Source organism: Xiphias gladius, chromosome 21 (assembly GCF_016859285.1).
Source record: "Xiphias gladius isolate SHS-SW01 ecotype Sanya breed wild chromosome 21, ASM1685928v1, whole genome shotgun sequence".
In the NCBI taxonomy this organism is placed as follows: Eukaryota; Metazoa; Chordata; class Actinopteri; order Istiophoriformes; family Xiphiidae; genus Xiphias; species Xiphias gladius.
The window spans coordinates 5,616,357-5,640,004 of NC_053420.1; the positions used below are offsets into that span (position 1 = coordinate 5,616,357).

The 23,648-nt window shown below is 40.5% G+C and overlaps 2 protein-coding genes and 1 pseudogene across 5 annotated transcripts in view; 2 read left to right on the forward strand and 1 right to left on the reverse strand.

Moving 5' to 3' along the window:
* The window catches only part of dennd6aa (DENN/MADD domain containing 6Aa), a 42,226-nt gene extending 22,213 nt beyond the window's left edge, over nt 1-20,013 (forward strand). The window contains exons 19-21 of one of the 4 annotated variants that reach the window (XR_005709793.1): nt 6,359-6,409; nt 7,488-7,740; nt 19,331-20,013. Coding sequence is in view for 3 of the 4 variants with exons in the window: in XM_040158888.1 (XP_040014822.1) it covers nt 6,359-6,394 (36 nt within the window). In the remaining variant the exon portion in view is untranslated. Of the gene's footprint in view, nt 1-6,358; nt 6,635-7,487; nt 7,741-19,330 lie in introns of those variants that run through there. The other 3 variants (XM_040158888.1, XM_040158890.1, XM_040158889.1) reach the window with 3 other exon arrangements.
* Nucleotides 5,969-17,708, reverse strand: LOC120807155. The gene is made up of 5 exons (XM_040158891.1): nt 17,295-17,708; nt 11,410-11,592; nt 9,984-10,267; nt 8,705-8,832; nt 5,969-6,433 (listed from the first exon to the last, which is right to left on the reverse strand). Exons 1-5 carry the CDS (start codon nt 17,452-17,454, stop codon nt 6,232-6,234), a joined length of 957 nt encoding a protein of 318 aa, XP_040014825.1. The 5' UTR covers nt 17,455-17,708; the 3' UTR covers nt 5,969-6,231.
* A 208-nt stretch (nt 20,014-20,221) lies between the features above and the next one.
* Nucleotides 20,222-22,677, forward strand: LOC120807216 (annotated as a pseudogene).
* Nucleotides 22,678-23,648: the final 971 nt, after the last annotated feature.

Here is a 23,648-nt window from a genome sequence, read left to right on the forward strand (position 1 = left end):
CTCAACGCAATACCACTTTCCTCAGTCGGTGGAAAGTTTTCACTTGGCAGCGGCAACACAAGAAATGCATCTGAGGAATATCTATACGTCTTTGTTTGTGGGGGGAAAAATCATCACTTCTAGTTCCCCATTTAGATTAATAAACAAAGGGCGCAAAAGTCGTCGAATTGAATTTAATACAGTCTTAGGTTATTTTATATATTTTTTAAAAGTAACTTCTCAAAAGTAGAATTTATTTTGGGCTGTGCGTTGGTTTTTAAAAGCAGGTTTTTATTTCGAATGGAGGAAAACTGATTTTGTGTTGAAAATCATAAACGTCTTCAGTGACTCCAACTGTATGAACTTTGGTGACTAAACCAAGATTCATATACATAAATGAACCTGCACTCACACTTGGCAGGCTGCTCTTTCACACTCAGTATGTTTGGGACAGTGATGATAAAATGAAAGTGAGTGGATTGGCGATTATTTTCTGAGAAAACAGACGGTGACGAAATGTGTCTCAGGATGTTAAAAAAAAAAAAAAAAACGCACTCGGGGGATCTGGCTGCTAAACACAACTTTTTTTTTTCCTTGAAAGTAAAAATAAGCCTTACAGTCTTTCAGGAGCTAAAAAAGGGTTTCAGTCTCATTTCCTCCGTCATCTGAGGCATTTATTTGAGCTAAATCCTCATATATTTTTTATTTTCCTGGGAGAAATGCGCTTCCACAGTTAAGTGATAGCTTATGATGGCGAAGACAAATACCAGCTTTCTCGATGGTCCCGTCTCCACACAACTGTGTTAAATTCCTGATAAGAAACGACAAGATACAACAAGGCAAAGACTTTAAAGCTGAAAACAGATAATATCCAAAAAAAAAAAAAAGTGTCAGGGAACTGTGTGGTGGCTTGTGTGCATTTCTGAGAGAACGGAAATAAAAACACGGACGTCCGCACAGAGCATCACCAACACCCTCTGATGACGAAACTTACGTTACTCAGATTTCTCATACTCGAAAACACTAGCCTTATGCTCATCCTGAATGGTTCCTCTAAAGATGATAAGAGTAGTTCTTCTTTTTACTGCGGCTCAAGGCTTAAAGTTTATCCTTAGTCTTCTTACACTAAACTAAATTTATCCTGCTGATGAGTCTCTACTGACAAAAGTTAAACCCCACCCTGCGCAGGATACAACGAATACTTGCGAAGTGTTTTCTGCTGAGCAAGCGAACTGCCCAGACGCATTGTCAAACTAAATTAGAAGCGGAAACGAAATGTTCCGATCTAAAAAAAAAGTGAGAATCCTGTCGAATAAAGAAACCCAACAAGCTTACTCCGTTCTACTAAAGGGAGCACTAGCACCACTAGGCCTGTTGAAACATCGTACTGCTGCGTGTTGAAGCCCTTTAACTGCGACCTGAGTTTAATTCGCATCACGCGAACCGTTTGTCACGTCAGACTGCAGGTTTTTTCGGGTTGACCCACGTTTTTTGATGTTTCAGTCAATTGGGCATGTGACTTTGGTTGTTTTATTAAAATTGTAATAAAAATCTTTTCTAGCAGTCAGCTAAAATTTTAGATTTTGAAGTTAAAGGGCCAAAACATGCAAAACCATCAGGATGGTCCTTGAAATTAAAACAATTCACCTCAAAGCCTGAAATAGCTGAATTCATGAACATTCCTGGACACCCAACGATGTAAAAATGAACGAGACCATGTAACCATAATGACAGCTATAACAGTTTTACGGGACGTTTAATTTATTATGGTAAATTGTATTTTCAGAGTGTAAATGACTGACTTACTGTCTTTCTTAAGAGTGTAGTTAGTTGCTACACACATCTGCACATGAAGTTAGCTGATGTTTGCATTTCAAATTATCCCTTGTTTGAAAATGTTAAATGGACTTCTTGTCAAATTTATGGATTATGTTTTTCAGGAGTTTGTTTTTTTTTTTTTTGGTTTTTTTTGGGGCTCATTTTCCTTTAAGCCATCATGTAACATGTTTAATGAATGCTTTGAAATTTGCCTTTTTTTTTTGTCAAGCAGATAATTGTAAAGAAAAATAACAAAAATATGTGCTGGTTAGAAAAACCTGTGACATCTGGTTGTTGGGCAACCATGTAAGTTTTATATTTGTTAAAAGGAAACACAGCTTATTTTAACAACTTTGAATTTTTTATGGAGGGCTATTCTCATATCCCACTCTGTAGAGATTTAAGAGATTTGTACATAATGATGTAAAGTGAAATGATGGCCCCGATATGAGGATGTACAATTATGTACATAATTATTTTGCAAAGTTATACAAAAATTAAATACAGAGATATAAATGAGAATTGCTTTATATAATGTTCATTTACCCTTCTTAGAATATAATTACAATGTTGTTTAGACACTTTGACATTTTGAATTTGTAGCGTATTTTCTCACGGACACTATGGGAATGAAAAGTTTTAGCATTTCTCTTCACTGACCTTAAAAACATTTCGCTAACATTGACACCGGTTGTCAGTCACTGGTTTTAATGAATAAGTATTATGCGAAAGGCCATCGATTTATTAGTGTCATAAAAATGCGATTATAATGGAATTAATAGATATATTATATTCACAATATCCATTTAGGGTAAATGTAGGGCAAATAAATGTAATGAACTAAACTATATTATGTTAACTGTGGTTGACAGTTGACATAAGTTTTATTGTTTGTTTGTGGCAATTAAACTATGGATAATTTCTATTTAAGGATATAAAACTAAAACATGGTTAAGGTTAAAGAAAGATTGTGGCTATGGTTTGAAAAAAAATAAATAAATAAAATAAAGCAAACCCAACTGTAGGTCTGCAAGAGGACACAAAATGCATTCGATATTTTCGGGAACTGACTGATGTCCACTTTCTGTACAGAATGATAACCAACAGTTAGATCCAGTATTTCCACAGACAGTGCCACTGCCCAGGCCTGCCATTTGTCGACAATCGTAACTTCTCCTATAAAGACAAACTTCTGTTACGACAGCTGTGTTTTACTATACTGTCGTTCAGTTTCTGTTTATACGGCAGCCTCCACTCATGGGTGTCCACAGGAGGAGTTGTAGGTGTTTACAAATTGGTTAGTTAAACACTTAAATCTGCTTATAGCTACATTGGAGTGTGTTATAAACCATTTATTACATCTTTATATAGCGCTTACAAATGCTTAATAGGGGGACTTAAAGTGTTACCGACGCAAAACGAGCCCCGCAAATATCAATACTACGGATTTGAAGTCTTTTTGAGTATCAGTACCAAGAATTTAAAAAAATATATATTTACTATTAAAGATTGTCTTGTGGTTAAACATGCATGTGATTGAGTAATTAACGGAGAACAGCCTCATGTTTGGCAACTTATACGATGATTATTAAAATAGGTAGCCTATTAATAATGTATTCAGCTTATAAAGTGTAGCCGCTTTTAACGATAAAAAGTATCAATATCAGTATTGATACCTGTGATCCTGGCCCTGGTATTACTTGGTATTGGATCGAAACTAAATTTTGCGGTATAACTCCCCCTAAAGAGGAACAGCCGTAGCTGTCTGGCTAAGTTAGCTTACTGGCCGTCTTTGAAATTTTATGCTAACAAGACTTTCAAGTGCCAAAATCTTCGACCCATTGTTAAATCAGGTGTCTGGGAGAAAAGTAGTAAGATGTTACAGATTCAGAAAAGTCAAAGTAACCTCATGCAAGCACGTACACTATAGCCATTATGTTGCACAGCTACACGTCTTGCTCCATTGACATAGTCACTATTTTTGTTTTTAATTAAGCCATAACCACTACACTAAACCACTCTGCTGACCTGAAGGACTACAGTTGATGAATAGAAGTTGTTCTTTATTGGCGTTTTTTTTTCATGCGATGGCCTACGGTTATTGTTTTCTGTGAGCAAATGCAAAGATGTTGATAACAATCTTACGTTAACTTTATTGTATCCTGAACCTTGTTTGAATATTCTCACTGCCGAGTATCTTTCATGACATTTGTTTGCTTTTTCTTGATACGGTATTTAAAAAAAAATGATTAAAAAAATTTTTCAAAAATCACACAGCAGCCGTTTTGAACATTTGGTTAGTTTTATCTGCCAGCTAGCTCTCTGTGCTACACAGCTCCTGCTAACCAAGATGAAACACACAACATATTTATGTCACTGAAGTCAATTTTTTTTAAAACTGTAAAAACATGCTGTAAACAAACCAACCCCACGAATAGAGAGGGTTCATATTTCAATTTTTTGGCCTCTAGCTAATGTTAGCTAGTGTAAGCTTGCACTAGGTAATGTTAGCTAGGTATTTGTACTGCTTGTACCAACTAGCTGTTACAGTAGTTTATTTTGCGTTGAAATAACATTAATTTTGTTCTGTTTTTGTATTTGCAGTCATTTCAGTACAGTTTCTGACCAGATTTTTTAAAAAGGCTGCTGTGAAAGTAGGGTCAGAGTAGGGTTGGGTCCTTTTTCACGCTACATTTCAGGTTTGGTTGAGTCCGCTGTACTCAATTGTATTTTAAAAAAAAATTGTTTTCTGTTTTGCTGGAGTGATGGTAATAGCTGACATTTATTCGGCCATGGTGGTTATTTTTATGTCATTAAACAAGGAGCTTCAATTTCAATGTATTCTCTTAACTGTTTTCCTTGGAGAGTACTGGGGGTTAAATGATTGTGTCTAATCTGTGCACATGAAACCAAACTGAACAAAAAGATTAAAGAACTGCACACACATTTATAAACTGTGTGGTTAAACCTGCAATAACTGAATTTATGGGCCAGGGGGGGCGTCAACGGAAACAAGTTGAAAACACAAAACTGACATATCATCATCATGACGCACTTGTTACCAAAAAGTTGCTTATTTACAAATCAGTTACGGAGCAAATCCAACGTTCACTCTCTTTTAGCTCTGTTTTTGGTCTCCACCAGCACCTGAGGGAAATATCTGGCTCTTTAGATGCTAAATTCTCCACTGTTGCAAACTTTTAATTGTGAAGTTGTCATTCTGTTAATATACATAAATACTAAGCAGGAAAAGTTTTTTGTCAATACATAGGTACTTTATCTATTCATTAATAACATTTAAAGAGAAATATTGGCATTTTCTTCTTGTCATGTGACCCAGTGTTTAAAAGTCTATTCAAAAATGTGTAACCACATGTCCTACAGAGTGCTCATCCCTCTATATTGGGTATTAGCACTTTGTCTATTTATTAATAATTGTTTAAAAGAAACATTATCATTTCATTCATTCATTGATTTCAGGGTCACGTCACATGGAAGATATTGGGAAAAAAATTATATTTATCTTTAAAATGTATTCATAATGGTGTCAAGTGGATTATTACAGGCAGTTTCCAGTTTTGCTAATAATATAATAATAATATAATGTAGTAATAATAATAATAGTAGTAATAGTAAGTATATGTAGTAGTGGCTTTACTACACACAACTTAAGTTACTGTAGTTAGAGATATGTATATTTTACACATAGACAGGAATTTCAGTGTTGGTGAACCATAACTTCCCAAAAAAACAAACAAAAACTTTTTAAAGTTGGTGACTAATCTTAATGCATAGTGAGTCCAACATATGAAGACACTGTGCTGGTACATGCATGTAAAACAAGTCACCGTAATCAATAAGTGGTTAAAAGTTGGCAGCAACCATCCTTTTTTTGGCTTCCAAAGAAAAATAGGATATGTCTCTGAAAAAATTGATTGAGGGTTCCATTGCTTTGTCAATAATTGACTGATACAAATAAGATATCTAGCCATGGCCTGTAAGATGGTCATAGACAACTTGTTCAAAACACGACAGGGGGTTTATGAAGTGACGTTTGTGTTTTCTAATATATGTAGTAATTAGAAGAGATCTGAAATTTTAATACTCGCTCTCTCTCTCTGTCCAAGCTGCATGTCTCATAAAACTGACAGTCAATAACAAAGTTCTGTGAGTCACCTCTTTATTTTTTTAATTAAAAAAGAGAACAATCAAAAGTCACAGCTGTTAGTAAAAATGTAATGAATTAGCCTACAGGGTTCTACTGAGATTGGATTGCTGTCTTGTAAACATAATAAGTCAGTAACATTTGAATTTCATTTCATATTGATCATTGGTAGCTGATGAATTCTCATTTGTTGATTCTAATTGACGTTTTGAACGTAAAAGGAGGAACAGAGTACGCAGCTTTTCCTACACAAGCCCCTGTTTGTTTCATTAGAGCCGTTGTCTTTCTCTGTCCTTACTTTGCCCCGTCCTGAAAACCCTCCTCATCCTCTTCTCTCCCTTCGGTCGACGCCCTCTCCCCCTTCTGGCCATTGGCTGCTTGGCCTGAATCTCGTAGACGTCCTCCAACAGCGTGTTTCCTCTGAGGGAGTAGCTGATGTAGGACCAGGTGAGGACGGAGCCGCGGTACAGCCTTAAAACACAAACACAAACTTCATTTTTTGGAAATGATGGATTTCAAACAAGTCAAAAAAACATTTTTTTAGTACTTTAATATTGATGATAACATAATTTTTACAAATTGTTTTTATATGAAAGTACATTTAACTGCACAATAACACTGTGGTTTATAGTGTCAATCACAGTTCAGGATACCAAATAAAAAAACAAACAGAAAAAATGTGGCCAACTAACAATCATTTTCATTATTGATTACTCTGACGATATATTCTCGATTAGTCGATTAATCGTTTTGTCTTTAAGATGTCTTGTTTTGTCCAACCATCGGTCTAAAACCCCAAAATATTCAATAAACTATTGTGTACGACAAGAAAAGCATCAGATATTCAAAGAAGCTGGAACCAGACGTTTGGTATTTTTGCTTAAAAAAAAATATTAAAACGATTATTCAAATATCAAAACAGTCGTTAACTAGATGTCACTTGCAAACCTGCGTGTAAAACTCTCAAATCTGTAAAGAACTTTTTAAGTGCTTTTGCCAAGAAATCTTTCCAAGAAATCATACAGAGCCTGCTCAAAACATAGTCATTAAATGCCATTAAAACAAAGGTTATAATGTACAAAACTTTAACCTTTCAACAAAATTTAGAAATACAATTAAACATTTATACACAGTGGGTATTTAAAAGGCTGACTCCAGCGTCTTCAGACTCTCATCTACTTAAATTGGACTTGGACTGAGTATCAGCATTGGGTCATACAGGATGCCTTATTTGCAGAATATAAACATGTTTTGACCCTTTTTTCGTTTAAAGATCTCTTCCGGACAAATGACAAGTTAAAAATTGACATCTAATCTTTCTCCCTCAAGTTTCATATCGATCCGCGATTGGCTCCAAATTAGTTGCTTGCAAAGTCCTGCTACTACATCCGTGTCTTAAACTCAGATTTAATGTGAGCAACTTTCTCCCTTCAGCACATGAATTTCTGGTGTCCGACTCTACACACAAAGCACTGTGCAAAAGTTTTAGGCACCATAGATGCTTAGATTCTTCTCCATCACACAGCACCGTCAGGGAGGCGCCTGATCGGCCCCAGATTCATTCTGCAGCAGGACAACGAGCCCAAACACACAGCCAGAGTCATAAAGAACCATCTTCAGAGACAAGAAGAACAAGGAGTCCTGCAACAGATGGTCTGGCCCCCGCAGAGCCCTGATCTTAGCATCAAGGAGTCAGCCTGGGATCACGTGAAGAGACGGGAGACACTGAGACAGACTAAATCCACAGAAGAACTGTGTCTGGTTCTCCAAGATACCAGGTTTTTTTCTATCTACTATCAATGAAGTTAACTGATAAATAAAAACAATTCATGGCGTTATTTTTGAAAGCATCCTCACTTTACTCTTAGTGCCCAAAACCTTCGCACAGTGCTGTCGTCATTCTGCACAGCGAAGCTAAAAACATCCGAGTGAGGTAACGATGAGCAGAATATATTTCTAACTGGAACGGGGACTTTCACAAGGTATATCAAACTGCGCAGTGCTTGAGTATTGAATGAAATTTACTACAAAGTTCCAAAGGTTTCCTGGTTTAAATTCGGCAAAGCTTCAGACTCTGAAGAACGTCCTCATTTTATACAGGAACGAAACACAAAATAGATGAAATGCGGCGATGACTGAGACCTTATGTTAGCGTTCGCTGTACACATTTAACCTTTAGAATACGAAGTCTCTGCCCCAATATCTGGGGGTGAACCTAAAATCTGTCAGCAAAACCCTGATCTAGAATTTATCTATGTTTTTTTTCAGCTGCCACTCCTCGGTACAAAGCCGTATTTTAACGATAGCACCTTTAAATATAATATAAACCTAATTTAAATCCAGTCTTGACTCTGGTTTCAATTCGAACCTTTTTTAGGCGTTTGTGCAACAGATTTAAACAGTTAAAGAGATCTGATGCAACATAACTAAGAATTACTAAAAGAACTGATCGCACACTGTTGTCTCTCTATGCTTGTGAGGGCCTTCACTGACATAATGCATTCCCTAGCTCCTAACCTTAGCCATCACAGCGAACGCCTTACACTAAACTGAATTCTAACCGTAATGCTAAAACCAAGTCTTGATCTTAAAACAGTCCTGTGAAGAAGTGAGGCCCAGAAAAAAATGTCCTCACAATACAGAAATGTCAATGGTTTAGAACAGGAATTGGTCCTCACAAAGATAGCAGTAGAAGTCCAGAAACACACAGACACAGACACACACACACACACAGGTTCATACTTGTAGGCACTGGTTTTCATGTAGTCGATGACTTCTCTGTAGCGTAGAGGATAATCCCACACCTGGACGTCGGTCACCTGACCATCAAAACCTGGAAAATCAATCACAGGCTCACCTGTCCATACATACTGAACACACACACACACACACACACACACACACACCAGATAGATAATATTAGAGACAATGATGAAGATTAAAGGGGATTTTTATACAAATCCATCAAGTTGTCGAAGGGTTTTACAATCTTATACTCAAAGCATTAAAGCTCTTTTCAGACAGGAAACATGACACATCGCAGATCTGTTAAAGTGACGTACTTTTGTCGTTCAGAAATGGGTGTCTGCACAGACATGGCAGGATAGTTGGGGGAAAAGCCATGTTCCAAACTTTATTATTGCAGCCGAACGTAGGAGGAGGGAAAAGAGAACCACTTTTATAAACCGATGTGATACGAGAAGATTCTCCTCGGCGTCTTCAAATTGGCTCATTCACAGTGAGTAGCAGTGGACCGTAGACCTTAATGGTGGCTGCTCTGATGGAGAACCTCACCATTGTGACACAATCTGTGAAACGGAACCGCTTTGCAGTTCTTTTCATTGACTGGGCTCCATTTGGTCGTGCTTTGCGTGCTGTTTTTTTTATGCACCAGCGAATGGGCAGGGAAACTCCTCTATCAGCTGCTAAATCAAAAAGCAGCGGAGATGCTGTGACAAACTTTACGTTTTACTGCTAAATCCCGGCACAGACACGACGGAACGTTTTTCTATTTGGGATTCAGGTGAGAGGAGGCGCCGTGTGCTGTTCGGTTCTGCAAAGCCGAATTCAAGTGCAGTGAAAACCACCAGCACGGTGCTGGCTGGGTTTTAGCGAGCACCTACTGACAAGAGGACCAGACCGAGTCATTGATACGTATGCAAACAGGTGGTTCAGGGCCGAGTCTACATCCATTTGTGGGTAACCGGGGGAGTGGCACTCGTGCGCAGGCGCTCACCTCGAACAGTGATTGAGATTAAGAAACCAGAACCATGGGAACCGAAAAAGCAGCCACATGTATATTTCTGATAAATGTCTTTGAGCCTACATAGAGTTTCAGAGCGAACCTTCACAGTCATGTAGTTTTGCATGTAGTACAGTCTGATTCTGATTGGTTATCATTCTATAGTAACAAAAATGCTGATCAGGGGAAATTTGTGTTTTACCCTATCGCTGCGTGTCTGTTAGATTTACAGTAAATGAACAAAAATCTACTCGACTCGTCGTGCCGCTCTGTCCTCACCTTGACAGGCAGAATCTTCCTGATGCTCATTCTCGAGCCGCTGAACACCTGGGCCACATTCGTCACGGAGTCCACGGCGAGGCAGACGCTGGTCCATATGTCCGGTTCGACATCCGGCCAGATTTTTATGCTGGGTTCCAAGTGCAGGTACAAGTAACCGTACCTGTCAAACAGCCTATACGAAGTATCGGTGACTTGCAGAGTCACAGGGTTCCTGCTGTAAGGACTGAGTGTGAAGATATCCGTTTGCATGTCGGTGAGGTAACGCAGGCACACGGAAAAACCTGCAGGATTCAAGTGAGGGAGTGTTGATTTACAAATTCAATTTTCAAAGTTAAGTAGAAAAAAGAACAGGTGAACGGTTCTTTGGAATCTGTAGTACATGAATTTAAAAAAAGGAGCAGCCTAAAATACACAGCACGTGGTGCACACAATAGAAATGAAGTAACATCACACCTAAGACAGGGGTTCGCGTCGGTTTCATGCTTCAAGTCAGCACAACCACAAAGAGATGGGAAAAATAACCACAAAGGCACACAAAGTGACAACGAAAGGACACAAAACAACAGCAGACATGAAAAACAGAAACTCAGTACAACCACAAAGAGATGTAAGACAACAGCAAAGAGACACAAAATGACCCCGGGCGACGTGAGTCAGTGAGCCTACTTTCAGCTTCTGCCCTGTTTGTGCTGACACTGCTATTTCACTGGACGGCCCCGCTCTACTTAAGTGTACCATCTGGTTGTATCCGATGGTTGTCCATAGCTGTGTGGGATAATCCGCATTTTTAAATGCAATGATGACGGCCTCGCAGACAGTTTTACCCTTTATCATTCTCGCTCGACTGTTTCGCGCACTTAGGCCTAAAATATGAGGGAGGAAGGGGGAAAAAAAACCAATTACAGTCGTGAATTATGCCCAGGCTTGTGACCATATCGCCCGGTCCCACGTTTCACGGAATTTTTTTGGTCTACGGGACAGAATTTATGGATTTTCGGCAAAGAACCGCCATAGCACTGAACCAGTATAAACTAGTAGTATAATAACGAGACTCTACATACAATGTAGTACCTCAGAAAGGTAGATTTAGTGTTAAGTTACTCTTTAAGACTTTGTGCCCCCTTGTGGTCAGAAATCGCTTAATGCGGACTTAATCTGCAAAACATGATGAAGGACGTCCACGTTCCAGTTTTTTGACCGAGGAGAATTCACAAACATGTAAAATCGATTGATGAGGGAACTATGTAATGGATTCTGTTCCTGACCTGTTTCCCATGCAAGAGTCAAAATAGTTTCAGCTGATTTGTAACAGAAAAAAAAAAAAGATACCAGAGAAAACATACCCAGATTAAATTAAGATTTGGGATTTCATATACTGGACTCCGTGCTTCTGTTTGGTTTTGCACTTTGTGAATGTACTCACCTCTAGTCAAAGGCGGTGTGGTCTGGAGAGGGTAGGTGGAGGTGTAGTAGGGACGGGTGGTGTAGGAAGGAGCGGAAGGCCAGGGTGAAGGACTAGGAGAATAATACGGGGAATACAAGGATATCCCTCCACTATTTGAAGACAAAGTGAACATCATCCCATTCAAATTTCCCCCAGGAAGACCTGGAGAAGGGAAGAGGAAAAGATACCACAAAAAACCACTTGCCAGCATTATTTGAGATCTTCTTTTTACTCTTGCAATCTACATGTTTCGATTTTTTTTTTTTTAACGCTTTTACTTTTTTATTTGCGTGTTTCACATTCTAAGACTACACAGCAGAATATACCCTGCTAATTAGAGCAGACCGTCGCGTAACATTATAAAAGGATGAGTTGGGTGATACACTATATTTTTCTTAGTGTCAACAAATCCCATGAAATGGACCACAAACAACAATGTGTTAAGCCTCTATCGTAGTCCCTTGCGGACGTGCACACGGACAGCTGCGGACAACGCGGACATGAAGCTGTTTTAATTCTACCGCCTTCTGGTCCACTCGTTGCGGACCACGCACATTTGGTGCCCTTGTACATTTGGTGCCGGGGTCTGGCGTAAACCCTCTGATGACGAAATTTACGTCACTCAGACCCTGGCAGACTTTCGCGTACTCGTGGATGCGGAGGGTATAACGCTAGCCTTAGTCTGTCTTCCTATACTTTCGGAATCCCTCCCTTTGGTTCCTACTCATGACATAAATATTTAAAAACAGCCTGACAAGTATATAGTTTCATTTTTAAAAAAGGCCCAATAATATACTAAAACAGTTGGACACTGTCTTTTTAAAAAAAACATTACTCGAACAGGCGGCAATAGTGCATTTGTCGGGGACTATTTTCAGCCGCGGATTAATACACATTTTGTGCTCAGTGGACGTGTTCATGGTAATGAAGGAACATGTCAACCCTTGCAACATTGTGAGTCACTGATGTGTTTTTTAAAAGTTTTTGGGCAACAATGGAGCTCTGTGGCCCAGGAAACAAGATATATCAGATTTTGGAGACACAGACAACACTTGTTAGTAGGTCGGTTCACTGTTGGTTTGGGTCGTTTTATGAGATTTGTTTACATCGGTAAAAAGGTAGAAACCAGAATTACCGTCTCACGGTTGCTTGCCTCCGCCAACCAGTCAGGCTGCGGTTTACATCCATGTCTGTCCAGACTCATATAATATATGTAGGAAAGACTTTGAATGAATTTAATAAAAGGTATTGAGTGTATTATGTATTTATTTTTCGAGTGTAGGATGTCTTGAGTTATGGCCAATAATGTGTTTATATTTTTTGGGTATTGTATTATAAAATATTCAATAGAAAGATGACAGGAAATGAAGGGGGAGAGAGAGTTGGGGAATGACATAAACTAAAGATTCCTGGCCGTGGTTGGTGCCTTAACCGCTAGGCCACTGGAGTGCCCCACAGTTTTTAATTTTTAAGGTTTCATTTCATATTTATTGCCTTTTTTTGTGAGCTCGTTTTTAAGTGCCTCTCTTATGTTCACCTGTTTTTGCGCTCCCGGAATGTGGTAGTCTGTCTGTTTGTGTTCTATCTGTTGTCGTGGTATTATTCTGTCTGTTTTGTTTTGTTTTTTGTCACTGTGCATGGACGACCAAACTAGTTTTTCTGTCTGGCGATTAATAAAGATATTTCCTAACACACTATGGAAGTATAAAAATGGGACACAGAGAGTCTCTGCTCTGAATCCTCTGACCCCCTGCCTGTAAAGTGTGAATTGTGCGTGATATGATTTTTGTTAATATGACATGCATTTAACCTGGAGATATTTAAAAATGTCTTTTTGTGTGTGTGTGTGTGTATACCTGTTTTCCACATTATAGTAGTAGTCAGCTCTGGAGAAATACTAGTCGGTTTTGGAGTAGTAGTTGTTGAGTTAGGAGTAGTAGGAGTAGTAGTAGTCGGTTTTGGAGTAGTAGTAGTCGGTTTTGGAGTAGTAGTTGTTGGCTTAGGAGTAGTAGTTGTTGGCTTTGGAGTAGTAGTTGTCGGTTTTGGAGTAGTGGTAGTCGGTTTGGGGGTTGTAGTTGTCGGTTTTGGAGTGGTAGTAGTTGGCTTAGGAGTAGTAGTTGTCGGTTATGGAGTAGTAGTTGTTGGTTTTGGAGTAGTAGTCGTCGGTTTTGGAGTAGTAGTAGTTGGCTTAGGAGTAGTAGTTGTCGGTTTTGGAGTAGTAGTTGTCGGTTTTGGAGTAGTAGTTGTCTGCTTTGGAGTAGTAGTAGTTGTCGGTTTTGGAGTAGTAGTTGTCGGTTTTGGAGTAGTTGTCTGCTTAGGAGTAGTAGTTGTCTGCTTGGGAGTATTAGTTGGTTTAGGAGTAGTAGTTGTCGGTTTTGGAGTAGTAGTAGTTGGCTTAGGAGTAGTAGTTGTCGGTTTTGGAGTAGTAGTTGTTGGTTTTGGAGTAGTAGTTGTCGGTTTCGGGGTAGTAGCTGTCAGCTTAGGAGTAGTAGTCGTCAGTTTTGGAGTGGTAGTTGTTGGTTTTGGAGTAGTAGTCGTCGGTTTTGCTGTAGTAGTTGGCTTAGGAGTAGTTGTCGGCTTAGGAGTAGTAGTTGTTAGCTTTGGAGTAGTAGTCGTCGGTTTTGGAGTAATAGTTTTCGGTTTTGGGGTAGTAGTAGTCTGCTTAGGAGTAGTAGTCGTCGGTTTTGGAGTAGTAGTTGTCTGCTTAGGAGTAGTAGTAGGCTGCTTAGGAGTAGTAGTCGTCGGTTTTGGAGTAGTAGTTGTCGGCTTAGGAATAGTAGTTGTCGGTTTTGGAGTAGTAGTCGTCGGTTTTAGAGTAGTAGTTGTCGGCTTTGGAGTAGTAGTTGTCGGTTTTGGAGTAGTGGTAGTCGGTTTTGGGGTAGTAGTTGTCGGCTTAGGGGTAGTAGTTGTTGGCTTTGGAGTAGTAGTTGTTGGTTTAGGAGTAGTAGTTGTCTGCTTAGGAGTAGTAGTAGTTGTCTTAGGAGTAATGGTAGTCGGTTTTGGGGTAGTAGTTGTCGGCTTAGGAGTAGTAGTAGTTGGCTTAGGAGTAGTAGTAGTCTGTTTTGGAGTAGTAGTAGTCGGTTTTGGAGTAGTAGTTGTTGGCTTTGGAGTAGTAGTTGTCGGCTTAGGAGTAGTAGTAGTTGGCTTAGGAGTAGTAGTAGTCGGTTTTGGAGTAGTAGTTGTTGGCTTTGGAGTAGTAGTTGTTGGTTTAGGAGTAGTAGTTGTCGGTTTTGGAGTATTAGTCGTCGGTTTTGGAGTAGTAGTTGTTGGTTTTGGAGTAGTAGTTGTTGGCTTTGGAGTAGTAGTTGTTGGTTTAGGAGTAGTAGTTGTCGGTTTTGGAGTAGTAGTTGTTGGCTTAGGAGTAGTAGTTGTCTGCTTAGGAGTAGTAGTAGTTGGCTTAGGAGTAGTAGTTGTTGGCTTTGGAGTAGTGGTAGTCGGTTTTGGGGTAGTAGTTGTCGGCTTAGGAGAAGTAGTTGTCTGCTTGGGAGTAGTAGTAGTTGGCTTAGGAGTAGTAGTAGTCGGTTTTGGAGTAGTAGTTGTCGGCTTAGGAGTAGTAGTTGTCTGCTTGGGAGTAGTAGTACTTGGTTTAGGAGTAGTAGTTGTTGGCTTTGGAGTAATAGTTGTCGGTTTTGGAGTAGTGGTAGTCGGTTTTGGAGTAGTGGTAGTCGGTTTTGGGGTAGTAGTTGTCGGTTTTGGAGTAGTAGTAGTTGGCTTTGGAGTAGTAGTCGCCGGTTGTGGAGTAGTAGTAGTTGGCTTAGGAGTAGTAGTTGTTGGTTTTGGAGTAGTAGTTGTTGGTTTTGGAGTAGTAGTCGTCGATTTTGGAGTAGTAGTTGGCTTAGGAGTAGTAGTTGTCAGCTTAGGAGTAGTAGTTGTCTGCTTAGGAGTAGTAGTTGTCGGTTTTGGGGTAGTAGTTGTCGGCTTAGGGGTAGTAGTTGTTGGTTTAGGAGTAGTAGTTGTCTGCTTAGGAGTAGTAGTAGTTGGCTTAGGAGTAGTAGTTGTCTGCTTAGGAGTAGTAGTTGTCGGTTTTGGGGTAGTAGTTGTCGGCTTAGGGGTAGTAGTTGTTGGCTTTGGAGTAGTAGTTGTTGGTTTAGGAGTAGTAGTTGTCTGCTTAGGAGTAGTAGTAGTTGGCTTAGGAGTAGTAGTAGTCGGTTTTGGAGTAGTAGATGTCGGCTTAGGAGTAGTAGTCGTCAGTTTTGGAGTGGTAGTTGTTGGTTTTGGAGTAGTAGTCGTCGGTTTTGCTGTAGTAGTTGGCTTAGGAGTAGTAGTTGTCGGTTTAGGAGTAGTAGTTGTCTGCTTAGGAGTAGTAGTAGTTGGCTTAGGAGTAGTAGTTGTCTGCTTAGGAGTAGTAGTAGTTTTGGAGTAGTAGTCGTCGGTTTTGGAGTAGTAGTTGTCGGCTTAGGAGTAGTAGTCGTCAGTTTTGGAGTTGTAGTTGTTGGTTTTGGAGTAGTAGTCGTCGGTTTTGCTGTAGTAGTTGGCTTAGGAGTAGCAGTTGTCGGTTTAGGAGTAGTAGTTGTCGGTTTTGGGGTAGTAGTTGTCGGCTTAGGGAGTAGTAGTTGTTGGCTTAGGAGTAGTAGTTGTCGGTTTAGGAGTAGTAGTAGTTGGCTTAGGAGTAGTAGTTGTTGGTTTAGGAGTAGTAGTTGTCTGCTTAGGAGTAGTAGTAGTTGGCTTAGGAGTAGTAGTTGTCGGTTTTGGAGTAGTAGTCGTCGGTTTTGGAGTAGTAGTAGTTGGCTTAGGAGTAGTAGTTGTCGGTTTTGGAGTAGTAGTTGTTGGTTTTGGAGTAGTAGTCGGTTTTGGAGTAGTCGTCGGTTTTGGAGTAGTAGATGTCGGCTTAGGAGTAGTAGTCGTCAGTTTTGGAGTGGTAGTTGTTGGTTTTGGAGTAGTAGTCGTCGGTTTTGCTGTAGTAGTTGGCTTAGGAGTAGTAGTTGTCGGTTTAGGAGTAGTAGTTGTCTGCTTAGGAGTAGTAGTAGTTGGCTTAGGAGTAGTAGTTGTCGGTTTAGGAGTAGTTGTCTGCTTAGGAGTAGTAGTCGTCGGTTTTGGAGTAGTAGTCGGTTTTGGAGTAGTAGTCGTCGGTTTTGGAGTAGTAGATGTCGGCTTAGGAGTAGTAGTCGTCAGTTTTGGAGTGGTAGTGGAGTAGTAGGTAGTTTTGGAGTGGCCGTGACGCCCAGCACTGACATAATTACTGTCACCGTGAGAACAAAAAGCAGCTCGTTGTTCTTCTTCATCTTCATCCTGACCAGAGCCTCTGCAGCGAAGCGTCTGTGTGTCCTCGCTGTGTCCAAAGTGTTTTCTGTCTGTTGTCCCTCTGAACAGGCTACACATCAGCTCCTACACTCTCATTTCCTCGTTTTGGGCGTCTGCAGCAACTTTAAGTTTTGTTTCTGTGCACAGAAGCCCTCTCTTGAGTGTCTAATTCAGTTTCACTCCCCTTTTCTCTCCCACCAGTGTCACCAGATAAGACTGACACCAAAAGGCTCAATCACAGAGAAGTAGTCACAATTTATATTCATATAGCCGAGAATCAATCCATCTATCTATCAGTCTATCTATCAATCAATCTATCAGTCTATCTATCAATCTATCAATCTATCTATCTATCTATCTCTCTATCTATCCGTGGCCGGTGCCTTAACTCCTAGGCCACTGGAGTGCCCCACAGATTTTAATTTTTAAGGTTTCATTATTTAATACCTGTTTTCTTGGGCTCGTTTTTAGGTGCCTCTCTTATGTTAATCTTTTTTGCTCTCCTGGAATGTCTGTATGTTTGTGTAACATCTAACCTGGAGATATTTAAAAATTACTTTAAAATTCTTTTGTGTGTGTGTGTGTGTGTGTGTGTGTGTGTGTGTGTGTGTGTGTGTATATACCTGTTGTCCACGTAGTATTAGCAGTTGTCGGTTTTGGAGTAGTAGTCGTCGGTTTTGGAGTAGTAGTCGTCGGTTTTGGAGTGGCCGTGACGCCCAGCACTGACATAATTACTGTCACCGTGAGAACAAAAAGCAGCTCGTTGTTCTTCTTCATCTTCATCCTGACCAGAGCCTCTGCAGCGAAGCGTCTGTGTGTCCTCGCTGTGTCCAAAGTGTTTTCTGTCTGTTGTCCCTCTGAACAGGCTACACATCAGCTCCTACACTCTCATTTCCTCGTTTTGGGCGTCTGCAGCAACTTTAAGTTTTGTTTCTGTGCACATCTCTCTATCTATCTAAAGTATCACAAACAAAGACTTACAATAAATTGAGATAAATTGTGACTACTTCTCTGTGATTGAGCCTTTTGGTGTCAGTCTTATCTGGTGACACTGGTGGGAGAGAAAAGGGGAGTGAAACTGAATTAGACACTCAAGAGAGGGCTTCTGTGCACAGAAACAAAACTTAAAGTTGCTGCAGACGCCCAAAACGTTGAGGAATTTGGGTATGAAAACTGTATATAAAGGCTGATCCAGTGTATTTAGACTAAAATACGACTAAAGGATTCAGTATACAGAATAAGGAATAACGTTTTATTCTTTATTGCAGCTTTGAAACAGCTTTTATATTTTCATGTTGGGAAATACATAAATAATTTGTGATGGTTTTGATTCAGTACATCTGTATTTCTAAAATCTTGTCTTTTGGCTTGTGTGTGAACCTTTCTTCTCGCAGTGAAACCCCACCGCGTCACAAACCACACACTAAGAAACCCGAATTAAACTCAACAACTTGCTGTGTCGACAAATATCATCTTTAAGTTCCTCAAACCTGCTTTACTTCAATGGTAGATTGAACCTTTTACACTGGCAGGGCGGATTAAACCCATTAGAGGGCCACAGGCCAAAAACGAGCCACAGGGGAAAGATCACGGTCTTAGTTAAAAGAAACCAATGCTAACCATCGGTAGGAAGTGTGAAGCAAACAGGGGCCTCCCGTATCAGAGTCCAGTGTTTTATTGATCCATACATCCACACCCACGTCCTTCAGCTGCAGTGTTTGTGGCTCTATAATAATGCCGCACTACTTCCCTCTTTTGCTCCCATCCAACGAGGCTTCGTCACTTGAATGTGAACATACATGATGTCGTTTTGTGGCCGTCTGCTGAAGCGGCCGGTCTTCCTTGGGAAATCAGTCCTGCCAGATTTATTAAAAAACCCGAGACAAACACCTCGGGGCCCTCACTGTTCAGCTTTTATTGTGTTTAGTTCTTGTCTCGTCAGCAGAAATATGGAGAAACATGTTTGTGTGGTTCAGCCTGGCGACGTTGTCACCAAGCTATGCTGATGCACGTCCTCCAGACTTAAAAATATAAATTCCTGTGAACGTTCTTGTGTCTTTTAAATCTCTTTAATTTTTTTTTTCTCTTAATTATCAGGTTTATATTTGTACTTGTATGTAGATTTATAACTATATCCCACCCTGACCCGTAGCACTTTATTTTAACCGCCCGGCCTATTTTAGGGACCACACAGACACGTAACAACATTTTGAAGTGTTTTCCACTGTATCTGTCAACACTTTGGTCAAACAAATCTTAAGAAGCATCTGTAACTGTATCTGCATCTGTAAACAGGTAGTGAATGATTGAAACCCCACGGTACAAGGCTATGACGTGTCTTTTTATACATGTGAAAACCACGATGAAGACAGGTCTGTGATTCAGACGCGTCATAGTGGTCATAAAGAGGAACAATGTTCCTCGGCTCTCACCGTGACTGATAGAAGTGCAGCAAAAGCTGATATGAGGAATAAAGATAAGGCTTGAAACAATAAGTGATGAAAAAAAAAAGAAAAAGAATCCATGCCCATTTATAAACCAAAAAATCCAAAGCCTAAACTTAAGAAATTTAGTTGAATAGCTGAACTCAGAAATTTACTGACGTTTGTTGCCTTTAAATTTTGAGTTTTCTCAATCTTTTTTTTCTTCTTTTTCACAGTGAACCTCTGGAATGTGGTCTTCAGCATTTCCGGTAAATCAGTGGCTCCATCGCAGTGGCCCCCCCGTCAAGGGGTTAACATGAAGGCGCTGAGGTGGTAGGCTTCGTGCCAGAGGGGGCCTATTTTATCTGAGTGGAAAGACTCATCACGCCCAACCAACGGACACTGAGCTAGAGACGTGGCGTGTCACGAGCAATCTGAGAAAGTCTACGAAGAAACCCAGAGGGGACACGAAGTAAATACAGACCGAGTGGAGAGAAAACCCGCTGGTTGGACACTGGCGGATGCAGGACAAAACGGACTGCGTTGGTGTCCTGCCGGCAACAGCGATTATTGTTATCAATTGTGTATTAAGGTGATTTTAGCTGTCAGATGAATGTAGTGGAGTAAAACCTGCAATATTTTCCTCTGAAATGTAGCGGGGTAGAAGTATGAAGTAGCTTAAAATCGAAGTACTCAAGTTAAGTACACGTACCTCAAAATTGTACCTACAGTTGTAAGTGAAAATAAGTAAATAAAACAGACATTTAAGAACGAGAACTTCTGCAAATATATCTGATAGGTCTTATTTGCCCAACTTTGTTACATTCCACCACTGGGTGGTTTTCTTTCTTCTCAAGAGATTTGGGTAAGAGCGAGAAAAACGTAGAATATTCTCAGTGTTACCCCGAAACTGTGGTCAGGTTAACTTTAAATTTTGGGGGGGGTGTCGACACCGGTTGCGCCTCCGCTTCCTCCGTGTAGAGAGCTGACAGCGGCCGGGATGACACCATGGATAGCACACACACACACACACACACACACACACTCTACCGGTGCAGCTGCTCAATAAAACCACACACACACACACACACACACACACACACACACACCTTTCTACCTGAACCATCATGGGCATCATCATCACCATCTCACACCTGCTCTCCAGGTTCAGCCCCAAGACACCTGTCAGGATTTTAATGGCTGAGATCTAATTCCAGCCTGTCCGGGTCTTCAAAAGTCTTTGAAAGTTTATCAAAAATACATTAGAAGATTTAATAAATAATATTTTTATTTAATAAACCGTGTTTCATAAATTAAATTTCATAAAGTGCAAAGTTGGTTATGGAAAGTTGTTTTTGTTTTTTCTGTGATTTGAGCAAAAACTGTCCGGAAATAACCCGGTAGTAACCTCTGACTTCAGTAAAATTTATGTGGACTTTAAATTCATGTCTAATTTTTTAATTGATTAATCCATCCATTTTTATTTTTTATTTTTTTTGCTTCCCATCATGTTTAATGACTAATTAACTATCTATAGTACTAGGGATGATGTTCATATACAGCTGGGGGGAAAAAACATTACATTTTCTTGCGCTTTAGCGTCACGTGCTACTGAATGACAGTTCAGAGGGAAATATCACACTTTTCTTTTTACTCCACCATACTTTAGCCTTAGCTTTAGTTACAAGTTACTTTACACTTTAAGATTTTTATGTACCAACCACATGATTATCTTATAAAATGTGATGCACCGGTGTGGATTAAACCACCCAACAGTATGTGAAATGATTAAAATGAGCTCTGTGTCGACCACCTACGACCGCACAATGCCACCTATACATTAATGCATCAGTAATAATCATTAAATAACATGATGTGTATCAGTGTAACACTTGCAGCATCGTGAATACTCTTACGTTGGATACTTTGAGTACATTGGACTAATAATACTTTAGAATATTTTGAAGCGACATTTTCAACGGAGGACTTTTGCTTGTAACTGAGTGTTTTCATTTTGCAAATTTAATGTCTTTGGCCTCTGGATTGTTTCGAGACGTCGCCTCGGGGTGTGAGAAGCTGTGGATGGACTACCTTCTGACATTTTAATAAACTTAATGATGAAAAACTTAAAGAAGTTAATTGCAGCTCTGTTTGTAACACTTCTGACGCCATTGTCTCGTGTGTGTGTGTGTGTGTGTTGCTGCAGTGGGTCTGGATGCGGCAGGTAAAACCCCTCTGCTGTACAGACTGAAGCTGGCCGAGGTCGTCACCACCATCCCCACTATTGGTCAGTCTGTTCGATGTCTGCGTTTACATTGAAGCACACGTGCAAAGTAAATATGAAATAACACAAATTCATAAAATACACTGCTGCTTGTGTGTGTGTGTGTGTGTGTGTGTGTGTGTGTGTGTGCGCGCATGCGTGCAGGTTTTAATGTGGAGACAGTGGAGTATAAGAACATCAGTTTTACGGTTTGGGATGTTGGCGGTCAGACCGTCATCAGACCTCTGTGGAGACACTGCCACACTGACACACAGGTAGTGCCGCTGCTGCCGCGGCCACTATCACATGGTCACTACAAAACAAAAACAAAAACAAAACAAAAAACGTGTCTGTCTGCCTCTGTCTTCTTCAGGGTTTGACATTTGTGTTCAACAGCAACGACCCCGAGAGGACCGAGGAAGCTGCCGACGAGCAGCACAGGAAGGTAACGGGCTTTCCTCCGTGCTGTTTCGACACCACCGTCATCACCGTAACCGTGTCGGACTCATTCGTTGTGTCGTAGTGTTTTATCTTGTTGCTTTTCCATTTTTTACCCCCCCCCCAAGTAAAGCACACAGAAAACCAGCTGCGTCGTGACTGTTATCCCATCCTAAGGGCACTGCCGGCCTGCAACCAACAATTACTTCCGTTATCAGTCGGTCTGACAATTATTTTCCCAAATCACCGACTGACTGTTCAGTGCGTAAACAGTTAGGAAAGGGCTCGTGGTTGTTCCCTGACATATTCAGACTGTTTTGTCCGACCAACCCACAAAAAAAACCCAAACGTGCTGAGTTTACTCTCAACGAAAAAAAAAAAAAAACGAGGAAGACTGGCTAATGTTCACGTTTGAGAAGCTGGTGCCGGTGAGTGTTTGGCACAAAAGACTCCAACGGTTTAATCAAGTTACCGAAGTCGCTGCCGGTTAACGCTCCGTCCATCAGCCGCTCATTTCGGCTCTAGAGTACTGATCGGCCCCTGGGAGCCCAGGAGATAATCCAACTGTCGTGTATAGTGTGGGGGGGGGGTCAATAGGGGCCAAACAATACATTTTTTTTGCCCAGGGGCCCCGCATGACCACAGGCGAGACATTGGTTGACGTGCAAACTCACCGTAGCCCTACTCCAGCCTTCCCGCGTTCACTCTCCGCCGTCACGTTGGCGTGTCGCAGTTGGAGGAGGAGGAGCTGGGGGGGGCGGGGGCGTGGCCACGCTGTTTTTTTTCGCTAAGAAACAGGATTTGCCCGGAGCCGTGTCCGTCGGCGACGTCACCGCGGCCCTGGGCCTATCCGCGGTCTCGCAGCCGGTGAGTGAGGGATGACCCCGCGACTCATCCGCGATTGTCGTGCCGAATACGCTGAGCGGGAAATGTGCGGCTCGGTCTCTTCAACTAAAATCGAAACAAAAGAAAAAAAAAAAGAAAATATATATATATATATATATATATATATATATATATCATTTGCTCTTTTTATATTTTTCATTACTGTTTTGTCAGACTAATGTTGATAATGAACTTTCACATACAAATTCTTTAGTATATAATTTTATATATATATTTATATATCATTTAGGTATAGTGACATTATGAGGTTCTGAAAATGATAGCTGATAACTTTATTTATTTTTTAAACACACAAATATAACACACTATAAAAACAAAATAACCATAACAATCCGCATAGTTCTGCTCCAAATTTCCACCTGTAAAACCTCAAGGAGGTTCGCTTGATCAGCAGACATCAGCAGATTGACCCAGGGCGGGTGGAGTTAGTGCTTTATTTATCACTGAAAAGCCTTTTATTAATCATGACACTGGAACATGTGTCGCCGAAACATATTTACAGTTCATCATCATTGATCGTGTCGTGTTTTGTCTGTCATTTAAGTGCAGCTCCATCAACACGAGTCCTTCACCTGGTTACAGCAAGAAAACATCCTTCCAAAAAAAAACAACCAACCACCGAAAAACAAAACCGTCATTAGTAACTGTTGATTGAGCCTGATTTAGAAACGTCTTCACCATGTTAACTTCCCTTCTGTTGTATATGCAGTGTCTATGACCTTGAAACCGAAGCTTATTCAGTTGTTTTTCCTACAGATAATCGCCGTGAGTCACTCTGGATAAAGGCTGATTAATGAATAAAACCTGTGAAAAGCATAAAAGGCCCCAAAACATGACCCCAGAAAAGCTCGTGCGAAACCGAAGATAAATATTGTGACGTCTGGAGAAACACAAAGGCCCAGCTGGTTATTTGGCAGAGAAGATGGAGGACTGTCAGGACCAGAGAA

Excerpts from the sequence above, each read along its gene's own strand:
- LOC120807155 (XM_040158891.1), bottom strand. The coding sequence starts at position 17,454 with ATGAAGATGAAGAAGAACAACGAGCTGCTTTTTGTTCTCACGGTGACA. Across the intron at positions 10,268-11,409 it reads CACACCGCCTTTGACTAGAG|GTTTTTCCGTGTGCCTGCGT; the intron begins GTGAGTACATTC and ends TGAATCCTGCAG. Across the intron at positions 6,434-8,704 it reads ATGAAAACCAGTGCCTACAA|GCTGTACCGCGGCTCCGTCC; the intron begins GTATGAACCTGT and ends TTGTGTTTTAAG.